Here is a 12,494-nt window from a genome sequence, read left to right on the forward strand (position 1 = left end):
TGATACTGATGCTTAGGGGAGAGGATCTGCTGCCTTGGAGACGAGATGTTTAGCATGTATTCAGAAAGGTCATTACTCTTCGGTACAAGTCTGAGATGGGAAAAGACTGGCTAGGTAGCAATAATTTGAAAAAGCCACTGAGGTGGAACAGATCATGGCCTGCAGGTGTAGCAACAATGTGACACTTGCAAAAGAAAAGAAAAAAGGCAAATGTTTGAATCATGTAGAAACAGATGCAAATACCAGCATATCACATAACCTTCTCAATCAATTTAGCACTGATGGTGTGAATGTGGGGTCTAGTAGTGGACATTAAGTTACAAAAAAAAAAAAAAAGTAAACTAGCTGGAGATAGTTCAGAAGAGAACAGGAGAAATGTGTGTTCAAAGTGGCCTGGAAGGAAAAAAAAATCAAAATAATCTTTTTAATATAGGAAAGACTGAGGAGATGCATGGCAGTTTCCAGATCGGCAGCATCTTTTTATATATTCCTCAGGGATTAAATCTTTTGCCATTGTCCTCAAGTAACAGGAGAAATAGTATGGGGCTACCACCCCAGGATCTGAAGATCTAGCTTCTTGTCTCCAACCATATGTATAACAATGCAGAAGAGTGCCTGAGGAACGGTGTGAAAGCGTCTATCTCTGGAGGAGTTAAAACAGGTTAGACGGCTCTCTGTTGGGAACAATTTAGGTAGGTGCTCCCTGGGAAAATGGGCCAGTGAGCAGGATTCACGAGGCTGCTTCCTGCGTGCCTTGCTGTGAGCCTCTGGAGTTCAGGTGAGCAGCCTGGCCATGAACAGCATAGAAAATATGGCCTCACTGCTCCCTGCAGTCATGGATGTTCTGTGCTGAAGTGTCTCTGCAGGGCCACTGCTTTTCCACAACGGGAACTTCACATTTTTTGTTGTTCCGCTTTTCTTGTTGAGCACAACATAAATGTTTGCTGTAGTTGTCGGGGAATAGTGTTTTTCATTTTACTTCTAGGTAATTAATTTTTTTTTTTAATTAGTAACAGTGCCCCAACCATCTGTACTACCTGTGCTGAAACACCTACAGCTTGTAGCAAAGAGTTTTGCTCATCACAAGAGAGGATGTCTGCTGTGGGACCAAACAATGGTGACCCAGAGGAAGGCCAACAAGTTGATCAGGGGGATGGAGCACCTCTCCTGTGAGGAAAGGCTGAGAGGATGGGGATTGTTCAGCCTGGAAAAGAGAAGACTTCAGCACGACCTAATTGCAGCCTTCCAGTATCTGAAGGGAGCTTACAGGAAAGATGGGGCAAGACTAGTTACAAGAGCATGTAGTGACAGGAAAAGAGGGAATGGGTTCAAATTGAAAGAGTGTGCGTTTGGATTAGATATCAAGGGAAAACCCTTTACTGTGAGAGAGGTTGCCCAGAGAAGTTCTGGGTGCCACATCCCTGAAGATGCTCAAGGCCAGGTTGGATGGGGCTCTGAGCAATGTAGTCGAGTGGCAAGTGTCCTTGCCCATGGCAGGGGGGTTGAAACGAGATGATCTTTAAAGTCCTTCCCAACCCAAGCCATTCTGTGATTCTGTGGTGGCCTGTCGCTACAGCTGTCGCTTACACGGCTGTGCTCCAGGCCCTCTCGGCCGTACCCTGGCACACTTCTAGTCCCTCACGGTCCGTCAGACCCCCCAGAGGCACCTTCCCTCCCCCGGCGGCCGCAGGGCGAGCAAAGATCGCTGCGCCCCGCCCGGGCCGGGCGGCACCGGCACAGCCCGAGTGGGCGCGGGGCGGGGCGGCGGGGCGGAGCGGGCCCGTGATCCCGGCGCTGCCCGCCGCCGCCGCTGCACAGCCTGCTCTCGCCATGGCGGCCGGCAGCACCAAGGGGGCCGGGCGGCTCTACGACATGGTGGTGTTCGGCGCCTCGGGCTTCACCGGCCAGTTCGTGGTGGAGGAGGTGGCGCGGACGGCGGCGGCGGCGGCCAGCGGCGATGGGCAGCTGTGCGGCGGCCGCCTGCGCTGGGCCGTGGCCGGGCGGAGCCGCGAGAAGCTGCGGGCGGTGCTGGAATGGGCGGCCGAGCGGCTGGGTACGGGCCGCGGCCGGGGCGGGGGGAGCGGCGCCCGTGCCCGGGGAGGCCCGGCGGGTCGGTGTGCGGGGCAGGGCTGAGGGCGAGGCGGGGCGAGCCGCAGCAAGGCGCCGGGGAGCAGCGGGCTCGGCCCGGGCACGGCGGTGTCGCTGACGGCGGTGTCCGTGCGCAGGGAAGGCGGCACTCGGGGAGGAGGTCGGCGTGCTGCTCTGCGATGTGGGCGACGCGGCCTCGCTGGCCAGCATGGCGAGGCAGACCCGGCTGGTGCTCAACTGCGTGGGCCCGGTGAGTGCGGGATGCGGGCGGGCGGTGCTCCTCCTGCCCCGGGGCCGCGCCTCGGCTGCGGGCGGCTGGGCTGTCTGCGCTGCGCCGGGCCGGGGCGCGGAGAGCTGCCCGGCGACAGTGCAGCTCTTGGAACCCGACCGCGGAGTTCCAGGTACAGCCGTGGGCTGCAGTGGCCGGTGGGTTTGGCACCGCCGTGGCAGGTGGTGCGGTGCACGGACAGCTCTCCGCACTGAAATACAGCGGGGCTCGCTGTCAGTCTTCCACAGGCAGCCTAAGATGCTGGTGGCAAAGTTTGGCCCAGCGTTTGGGGTTGGACCAAAATGTCAGTGGTGCTGGAGTTAAAAATGGACCTGGAAAAGGGGCCCACAGGCTTGCTGCCCTAAGTACTTGGTCCTTTTGAAACTTAGAGTGCAATATTTCTAGTGCTTTTAAAAGGCGCACATTCTAGTGCCTTTTAGAGGGCATCAAAGTGTGGGAGCTGGAAGTTGGGTCATGCCGATGTCTTTGAAATTATGAGTGTTTAAGTCGAGAATATGCTGATAATAAGAGTGCAGAAAGTGTAAAGTGAAATTAGTGGCAGTATTAAGTTGGTCTTGATCTGATCTGATTTTATGATCAGATCTGATTTTATGAGAGAAATCAGGTTCAGTAGTCTGCAGCAAGCTCCGTTATAAGTGATAAAGTTTGTTATGTTTTCTTCTCCCTGCACTCCCAAGAAAATAGAAGTGCTATTGCATTTTAGCCCCACTTAGAAAAATCAATAGCCACCAAGTTCACCTTTATTGTAGAGATGTATTTTAGATAAAGGACATTGGGTGAGTTGTGGTGTGTGGGTTTTCTTTTGTTACATCTGGTGTTCTTTCCTTCTATAGTATAGATTCTTTGGAGAACCTGTGGTACAAGCTTGTGTTGAAAATGGTGCAAGCTGCATTGACATTAGTGGAGAGCCCCAGGTACGTGATAGTAAAAAAACACTACCTCTTATCAAGGATCTACAAAAGGAGTGTTTATTTAGTATGTTTCTGCTAGCGTTTCTGAACGTGAAGACAAATTCTTCCTCCTGATCTACAATTTTAAGATACAGTAATTATTTTAAAGTACAGTGATGTGTATTAGTTATATAGTTTTCTTGCTTTTAAGACAAGAACATCTTCAGTTCTTTCTGGAGGTCCCAAATTGCTGAATTCTTCAAGTCTCTGTTGTGATTCTGCATAGGAATTTTGTGTTTTGCTTTTTACTGCTGTGAGACTTTCATACTATAGACCAGGAATGATACGTATTTTCCGAAGATACTTGTAAGTGGTTTGAAGCATGGAGGGTGCTGTGATGTGACGATGAAGCAGCTGATGGCTGATATTGGGTATGGCCAAGAATGGATTTCTGCTTAAAATAATTCTTCTGCCTGTGTTTCAGTTTCTGGAAGGAATGTACCTAAAATACAATGAAAAGGCTGCGGAAAAGGGAGTATACGTGGTTGGAAGCTGTGGCTTTGACTCTATACCAGCGGATATGGGAGTACTGTACACCAGAGACAAGTTGAAAGGTGACTAGAATAAGTGTATCCTTATGGTGAAAAAGGATTGCAGAGTATGCTTTCGTCTGGTTTCCTAAAGTAACAACACTCCCATGGAAACTTTTCCAGTGTCTTTTTGCCTGCCTTTACCAGGTGACCAGTTTCAAACAAATGTGCTAGAGAGAAATTTAAAGTAAGTCCTATTCCCATTGGATTGGTCATTGGCTAGAGTAGGGGTTCTGGGTCATATTGCTCACTGAGAGGGCCCTGTGATTAGCTCAGCTGGTTAGAACATGGGGCTAATAGAACTGAGCCTGTGGGTTCAATCCCCACGTGGGCCATTCATGTAAGAGCTGGACTCCATGATGCTCGTGGGTCTCTTCCAACTCGGAATATCCTGTGAATGTGAGAGGACAGAATGTTCAGCTGTGAGCTGCAGGCTGCTCAGCAGTGCGAATCTCGTAGGGCAGAGACAGTGGGGACAGGTCAGCTGTGGAAAAGGGCCCACAGATCAGTGGGTAATCAGGTTTCCCAAGTTTTCTTTTTCAACTCCAAGCTTCAAGAAGCTTTTGTGTGAGTGTAAGTAGCAGGGCAGGGCCATACAGTGCCTTTTACCTTACACCTTAAGAGCAGCTAGAGGGTAACTGAAAGAGGAGAAATACATTGAAAAGATGTGAGAGGATTTAATTCTATGTAAATAGTACTTGATCCTGATCTTAGGCGAGGATAATCTGTTCATCAGGTGTGGCTTTCACTTGGGAGGGTACATAAGATTATCCAAATATTTTGGTTTTATGGACCATTAAAAATGCTATTAAATGGAATTGGTTTACATTGGAGTGAGCATTCACTTGAAGAAACCTCAATTCAGATGTGACTAGAGGGAGAAACAAGGCATGGAAATGAGTATCTGGCTGTTCATGAGGTTGTAATTTGATGTTTGATACCTGTTTTGAATAAAAAGGTTTTTTATCTCTTCCTATTTTGACTTTATGGCATTACCACCTGTCTATCCAGCTATTTGCTTTATTGAAATTTACCCCTACAAATATAGTTTTACAATCTCAGAAGGAACTAAGCAAAGCAAAACAAAACGGAATTTGGAGGCGTTGTGTTGTTCTGCTGTTCATCAAACCTAGCATTCTTTGCAAAACACAAGCGAAGCTAAAATTAAATGTTTTGGGATATTTTGTGTGTTTGGTTTTTTGGAGGGTTTGTGGATTGTTTTGTTTGGAGGCAGGTTTTTTGTAGTTCAGGCATACCAAAATTTTTAAATTCATATTTGCTTTCCCAGCCTGTATAATCCTTTATTTTGAAACTTGCAGGAAAACTAAATGTGGTTCTTAATATTACTTCCCTTTTTATATCAATAAATCCTTTATATTATTTCATTAATTAGATAAGACAAAAGATTTAATGAATAGAGGTAATACTAGTGACCTGTATGGAAGTAATTTACACAAGAAATGTAATAATTGCTGACTCAAATAGCTGTGCATCTTAATGTAACATTATTTTGCTTTGAGGTAAAGATGTACCTGCTTTTTCAGCTGATAATGTCAGTGGCCTGCTATTTTAGTCTACCAGTGCATTCTCTGGCTTGTCAGACTAGTAAGTCCATGTGCCAAGTAATGTTTTCTCCTCCCTTACAGGTACCTTGACTGCTGTTGAGAGTTTCCTGTCAGTGAAATCTGGGCCTGAGGTTAGTTGGTTTCTACCTTCCTGAAATGCAGAATTTGTGATAACATCACCATAGTCCATCAGAATAACTGTTGCTACATGAAGTCAGACCTAGGAGCAGGCTGGCAGTTCTTTGTTAATGAGTCTAAGAACTTACTTTCATTAGCTTCTAAAGAATAATCCCAAGCAACCACTCTTTTGTAAGGTCTGTTTGCAGAGCTGTCTACCTACAGTTTGCTGTGGTAAGCTGTTTCAAGAATTATTTTGCTTTTGCAGAGATGTGGGAAGGATTCTTACACAAGTGAAACTGTAACAGGTCCATAGTGGGTTGCCAGTAATCCTAGTGTTTGGCTGTTTGGGTTTTTTGTTTGTTGGGGGGAGAGTTGTTTCAAGATACTTCAGTGCATGTAATACCTGTAGGTAGTAATTGTAATAATGTATAATGTATGTAATAATTCTAATGTCATTGTTAAAACAATGCAACAATGATCCAAGCCAGTCTTGATGCCCAACAGCCAAACACTGCTGGCACCAAACGCTCCGGACATTAGCACCCATCTTGCCTTACAAACCGTCCTTGTTCTTACAAACATCTGGAGGAGTGGAGGAAGCCCATGGAATGGGAGAGTAATATCTGTGTATTAAGGAACAGGGGATAGTGGTTAATGGGAATGTATAAATCTATATGTTGGGTATGAGGGTGTTTAAATATATAGCATAAGTTCAAAGTGTTGGTAAGGAGAGATTTCAATAATGAGAATTAACTACACCGAGATGGTTAGAAGAGATACAGATATATATTAAATTTTGTGTGGCCTGAGCATGTTGCAGATCATAACGAATGAGGGGTGGAGATGGCATTGGGTCTGGCTGATGCAGAGTTCATTTCCCCACAGCAGTTCTCAGAGTGTTGTGCTTTGTGTGGCAGCTGCAGAGGTGTCAGTAACACACCACTGCTCAGGCTACTTCTGAGCAGGGCTGGCATAGAACTAAGGCTGTCTCTGCAACATTCCCCCCCTCACCTGCTAGGCTGGGGGTGGGCAAGATCCTGGGAGGGGACATAGCCAGGACAACTGCTCCAGACTGACCAAAGGGATATTCCATACTGAGCAGTGAGTTCTGCTCAGCAATAAAAGCCAAGGGAAAGGAGGAAAAGGGGAGGGAGGTGAGGGCACTTGTTGCTACTACTCCTTTGCTTCTGTGTGCAGCTTTTGCTTTATTAAATTGCCTTTATCTTGACACACAAAGGGGTTTTCCATCTTATTTTCTCCTGTCCTTGTCTTATCTAGAAGAGTGATAGTGTTGTGGTGAGCACCTGGCCTCCAGCCAAGGTCAATCCACACCATTTCAATGTACTGTCATCATAATACTTATATGTAATAATTGTAATAAAGGTAATGATTCTAATATCATTATTAAAATAATATGTGAAACCTTTAAATACTGCACTAATTACTGTTTCATGGTGTGTCACAAGGGTGTTTGTGTACACGATGGGACCTGGAAGTCAGCTGTCTATGGCCTTGCGGATGAAGACAACCTGAAGAAGCTTCGAAAGAAGATAGGATATGCCCCTGTTCCAGTAGTCGGTGCAAAGCTTAAAAAAAGGTACAAGAAGCATAAGGTGTGAAGTGTGCTGTCTTGTAACAGTTCCAATATTTATGGTACAGATTGCTACAGTATTAAATACTAAAAAGATGCATTTAGGACTTTAGGATAATAAACACACAGATGCTCATCTAGTAGAATTGAAGATAATCTTAGTTTTATTGATTTGTTCATATCTTACTGGAGAGAGAAGGTGGCCCAGCATTTACTGGGTTTCAAAGTTAACATGTTCTAAAAGGCTTTTAATGACATGACAAACTTTTGATTTCAGAATTGGTTAAAAGAATGGAGGAAAAAAATTAAAATACTATTACGCTGATTATCAAATTGGTCTTTGATATAATGCATGTAGTGAATTGTATATAGTGATATATATATGTAGTGAACTTTGAGTAAGCCAGGAATATATTTGGAATTGCTTGCTTTCAGTGAAAAGAGATAATGTCAAAAAAATGCTTGAGAGAGAACTCGTAATGGTAAGGCCATTATGGTCAGTTTCTTTCAGCTTGTGTGAAGATTTGAACTTTTTTTTTATTTTCATTTGCAGAGGATTTTTGTTTTACAATCAGGAATTCAAGGAGTACTCCATTCCATTCATGGGTTCTGATGGTTCTGTCGTGAAAAGGACTCAGCGTTATTTGCACACTGAGTTGCAGGAAACACCTGTAAGTAACTGTTATTTGTACACTGCATCTTCTGGGTGCACTGGCCTGTTTCATGCTACTTGACACTGTGGCTGATGAGCCTGCCTTTGGCTGTTTGCATCATAGTTATGAGAGTGTCTTGTAGGGTTCTCCTGCTGTCTGATTTCTGGGTATGTATTTGTATAGAATGGAAACCTTGAGTCACAGAAACATTTGCAAGGTAGCCTTCATGATAAATATATTAAATTCTCTTTCTGTGCAGAGACTTCTCTTACTGTATCAGCAGAGCTTCTAAAATGATCATAATTGTAATCTGTGTAGCTGTAGCCAGCTCAGTATAGTGTAGTAAATACTCTGATAAAGATTTCATACGCTGTGCATTTATATGTTAAGATTTCTTTGATGCTTGGCTCTCCAGTGTGCAGAGTGAAAGGCAGTGTGCAGTAATGGTGGTGGAAAAGATGCTTAATTTTTGTTTGCCATGGTTTCCTGAGAGGAGACGAGCACCACCAATCTGTATAACTGCTGTGCAGAATTGCAGGCATCAGTTAAGAGATGAGGGTGAGATGGTGCTTTAAAAATATACTTGGAAGCTACAAATGAGAAAGGCTTGCCATTGCTATTTCAGTTTCTCTTAAAGAAAAGCACAAAGGGGAGGAAAAGAAGGTCTAGGAAAGAAGGATGAAATTGGATACCAAATTGTCTTTCTGTAAAGTTTTCTGTTCTTGTTTACCATGTGTGCTCCCTCACCACTCTGTTGTTACATTGTCTTCTCAGAATGAATGATAAAGTGAAGCATTCTTCAAGCAGTTCCTTAGAAATAAGACAATTGTTTAAGGCCCTGTTTAAACTGATATCTGCTGTATGAAACAACTGCATTTTAATTTGGGGGTGGATTTGGTTTATAAAAATTAATTGATGGAAAAAATGAATGTAAATTCTATCACTGAAAACATATTCTTGCTTCAGGTCCAGTATGGTGCTTATGTGAATGTAGGTGGTCTTGGCTCTGTTATCAAGCTGATGTTTGCTGGCATGTTATTTCTTCTTCTGGTGAAGTTTAACTTTGGAAGAAAACTTCTGACGAAAGTAAGTTTTCAAAACACAAAATAATTTAGTGTTTGGGGATCTCTTTTGTCCCCTCTAATTTACTGTTGGTCTTTTCTGTCTTATTCTTTTTTTTCTCTCTTCTATTCATATAGTACCCGGAATTTTTCTCTGCTGGACGCTTCACAAAGAAAGGACCAACCCAGAAACAGGTAACTGACTGTTTTCTACCACAGCTATTGAATACATTTGTTACAGTAATGGTGGAACAGTAATTGGAGTCAACTGCTTAGCCTCAAAGAAATAATTCTAAATGAATCACAGAGAATTCTGAAGTGGAAGGGACCAACTAGGATCATCAAAGTCCAACTCCTGGCCCTGCACAGGACACCCCAAGAGTCACACCATGTGCCCAAGAGTATTGTCCACACTTCCCTGGGGAGCCTGTGCCAGTGCCCAGCCACCCTCTGGGTGAAGACCTTTTCCTAATATCCACCCTAAACCTCCCCTGACAGAACTTCAGGCCATTCCTTTGGGTCCTGTCATGGTCACCAGAGTGAAGAGATCAGTGCCTGCCCTTCTCTTCCCCTCACAAGGAAGTTGTAACTGCAATGAGGTCTCTCCTCAGTCTCCTCCAGGCTGAACAGACCAAGTGACCTCAGCTGCTCCTCATAGCGCTTCTCCCTAGGCCCATATGCAGGTTGTGTGTGCTTGTTCAGATAGTTATTGGGTATTTAAGTTACCATGCCTTCTGCTCTTAGACATCAAAGTACGTGTAACTCCTGTGAGGAGTAACTGGATAATGTTGCTGGGCCTGATGTATTTCCATGGATGGCTCAGAGCACTCTATCAAAGGTGATGACCGAGGGAGGCTGCTTAGCAAAAACCCAGGAGTGAGAGCACTGAGAGAATGAACAGACTTTAGTACAAGGACAATTCCAACAAAGTGGAAGTGATTAAAAAATATAGATTATATCTTTTAAGCAGTAATTCAAAATAACTCCTCTCATGTTTAAATGGATTACAGTATTTGGCAGGATTCTATGTATAGAATTCGGATACTTATATTTACTACTTGTGCTTGCCTGATAGCAATCAGTTTCTGTTTTGGTGACCAAGCTTGTCTTTCACTACAGATGGATGGAACCTCTTTTACAATGACATTTTTTGGTGAGGGTTACAGTGAGGGACAAGATACCCAGAGTGGCAAACCAAATGTGAAGATCTGCACTGAAGTGAGAGGACCAGGTATTGTGTTAGTAACAGCTGCTCTAAAATACGTTTATGATCCCACTGCAGTCCCTTTAACCCTTGAGAAGCACTTGCAATGTGAACAAAGTCAACAGCCTTTACAGTGTATTAACTTGAATACTAGAATTTATTGTGACCTGGTTTTTGAATTAGCCAGTTCACTTGTGTTCTTGTCATTCTCTCTTCTCTGACTTTCCCTGTACTAATTTTCATTTTTGCAGAGTTAGAGCTATTGAAGGAAGAGGGCTTTAAGGATAGTTTTTAGTTGTAACTTAGAAGTTGTAAACTAAAGTTGTAACTAAGTTGGACTTAGTACTTTATTTCCAGTTCCCTGAGAATGAACTTAAATAGGTCTGGTGTGGTATAATTTCTAACTATCACATACTTCTGTTCAGGTCATTCCTTGAGAGGAGATTGCACCTGAAGTTTGGAGAGAGTCAGAGTGTACATTCAGAAAGGAGTTACTGTAGCATAGCTTCTTTGAATAACCAGAGATGTTATGCAAGCATCTCATGGTGAAAGTCTGAATTAAAGCACAGGTTGGGGAAAGCTCTTGCAGTGTCAGAGAGCCTCTGTCACCATGATGTGGTCACTCACAGTTGTGGTGTGGTTAGAGGCCTTTATGTGAAGCAGTATTTGTCTGGATTAGATCTTAAGGACTTCACCACCTACTTGGGCTGATTACTAGGTTAAAAAAGCTGTTCTTTAAGGGGGAAGGGTGTTTCATTGCCAAAGACATTATTCAGAATGCTGTAGGGAAGAGCAAGAGTTCATTCTACATTTCAACACACTATACTTCATTGGGGGTTTTGCTTTGGTTTGTTGGTTTTTTTTTCTGTCAGAGCCTGGATATATTGCTACACCAATTGCAATGGTTCAGGCAGGTGTATCTCTCCTGGAAGATGCAGCTTCGCTGCCTAAAAGGTAAGTACCTTCCCATGCTGAGCAACTTGCTCTCCCTTAAAACTACTGTGTGTAAATGTTTCTCTTTGAAAATATCAGCCCTGTGGATTTGTTACCACACCCAACTGGCTGTGCAAGGGAGATGCTTCTCCACAAGCTGATTTAAAGCTACTTGCTCTTCACCAGCCTTTCAGTTTGAAAGGATGGAGGCATAGGCTGGTAGTCAGGCTTTTGCATCAATATCTTTATGTTTGTGGAATGGTTCTATAGAGTTTGCTGGATGCAGAAATGAACCTCAGATTATAAATAACCTGCCAAATTCCTCACCCACTCTACTCTCTTTGGGGCAAAGTGGCATTTTCTTTCTTAGTCGGTGAAGCACATCTTTAACTTCACAAAAAGGTGTCCCTCAGTCACTGTGCCACTAATGTTTTTCCCTTTTGATTTGCACTCACAGGGGTGGTGTATATTCTCCAGGAGCTGCCTTCTCCAAAACAAAACTGATTGATCGCCTCAACAAACGTGGTGTTGAGTTCTCTGTTATTAGCAAGCCTGAAGTCTGAAGTCTGAAGTCTGAAGTCCAAACATAACTGTATGAACTAACACCATTCCTGGGTCTAACTGTAATAAAACTCATTTGGCTGCAAAAGCCTAATCATAAAACAGTTTCACTGTGCTATTGTTTGCAGCAGAAACAGAAGAAGATTTGAGTTAAAAGCTGTAATAGTATTTGCTATAGTGAGAAACTTCTAAAGGGTGGGTTTTGAGTGTTAATTCAAAGACATATTAAACTGGTAACTTCTTGGGTACTAATTCTGGAATTTAATCTCACTCATCTAAGTTCAAGTTCCTACTTCATGGACCCACTATAGCATCTGCTTCACAAGTTATCATAGCTGCCTTGCTTCTGCCCATTCTGCAGCTATGTAAAGCAGGCAGCGTGGAAAACAAGTGCCTTAGCAGATTAAACTATTAGTTATTCCTAGCAGATGAAACTACTAATTATTCCTCATGTGTGTTTGGCATATGTCTTAATAACACTGTCGATGAATCTTTATTTAATAACTGTTCTTAGTGCAGATCTCTATGTAGTAGGGTTTCTGTAGTTAGGTAAGTAGATAAACTGTATTGTGCTTTTGCTTCTGTAAAGAAGGAGGCTCGTTCTGTTGATTGGTTTTGGAATCTGACCTGATGGGATCCAGGTTCTGGATGCACTGGCCAGTTTCACACTTGATACTGTGGGTGATAAGCCTGCTTTTTGCTGTTAGCCTAAGAATTATGAGAGTGTCTTGTAGGGTTCTCCTGCTGTGTCTCATTTCTGGGTTTGTGTTGGTAGGGAACAGAAGCTTTGGGAATATTTGAAAGATAGCCTTCGTGATTTTTGGGAATGTGAATACATTAAATTCTGTTCTGTGCAGAGGCTTTTTTTGTTGTATCAGTAGAACTTGTAAAAACTTTGAAAATTACTCTGAGATATATAAAGGTCATAAAAGTCTCTATCTCCCTCAGC

At 43.5% G+C, this 12,494-nt stretch overlaps 1 protein-coding gene across 1 annotated transcript; it reads left to right on the forward strand.

The window, feature by feature from the left end:
- The first annotated feature begins 1,758 nt into the window (after window positions 1-1,758).
- Window positions 1,759-11,647, forward strand: SCCPDH (saccharopine dehydrogenase (putative)). The gene is made up of 12 exons (XM_085055197.1): window positions 1,759-2,053; window positions 2,226-2,338; window positions 3,211-3,291; window positions 3,752-3,881; window positions 5,504-5,553; window positions 7,009-7,139; window positions 7,687-7,804; window positions 8,753-8,872; window positions 8,986-9,042; window positions 9,967-10,078; window positions 10,924-11,005; window positions 11,442-11,647. The coding sequence occupies exons 1-12, from the start codon at window positions 1,831-1,833 to the stop codon at window positions 11,545-11,547; spliced, it is 1,323 nt and encodes a 440-aa protein (XP_084911323.1). The 5' UTR covers window positions 1,759-1,830; the 3' UTR covers window positions 11,548-11,647.
- Window positions 11,648-12,494: the final 847 nt, after the last annotated feature.

Source organism: Lichenostomus cassidix, chromosome 3, assembly GCF_008360975.1.
Source record: "Lichenostomus cassidix isolate B80296 chromosome 3, HeHo_3.0, whole genome shotgun sequence".
NCBI lineage: Eukaryota > Metazoa > Chordata > Aves > Passeriformes > Meliphagidae > Lichenostomus > Lichenostomus cassidix.

Excerpts from the sequence above, each read along its gene's own strand:
- SCCPDH (XM_085055197.1), top strand. The coding sequence starts at position 1,831 with ATGGCGGCCGGCAGCACCAAGGGGGCCGGGCGGCTCTACGACATGGTG. Across the intron at positions 8,873-8,985 it reads GAAGAAAACTTCTGACGAAA|TACCCGGAATTTTTCTCTGC; the intron begins GTAAGTTTTCAA and ends CTATTCATATAG. Across the intron at positions 11,006-11,441 it reads GCAGCTTCGCTGCCTAAAAG|GGGTGGTGTATATTCTCCAG; the intron begins GTAAGTACCTTC and ends TTGCACTCACAG.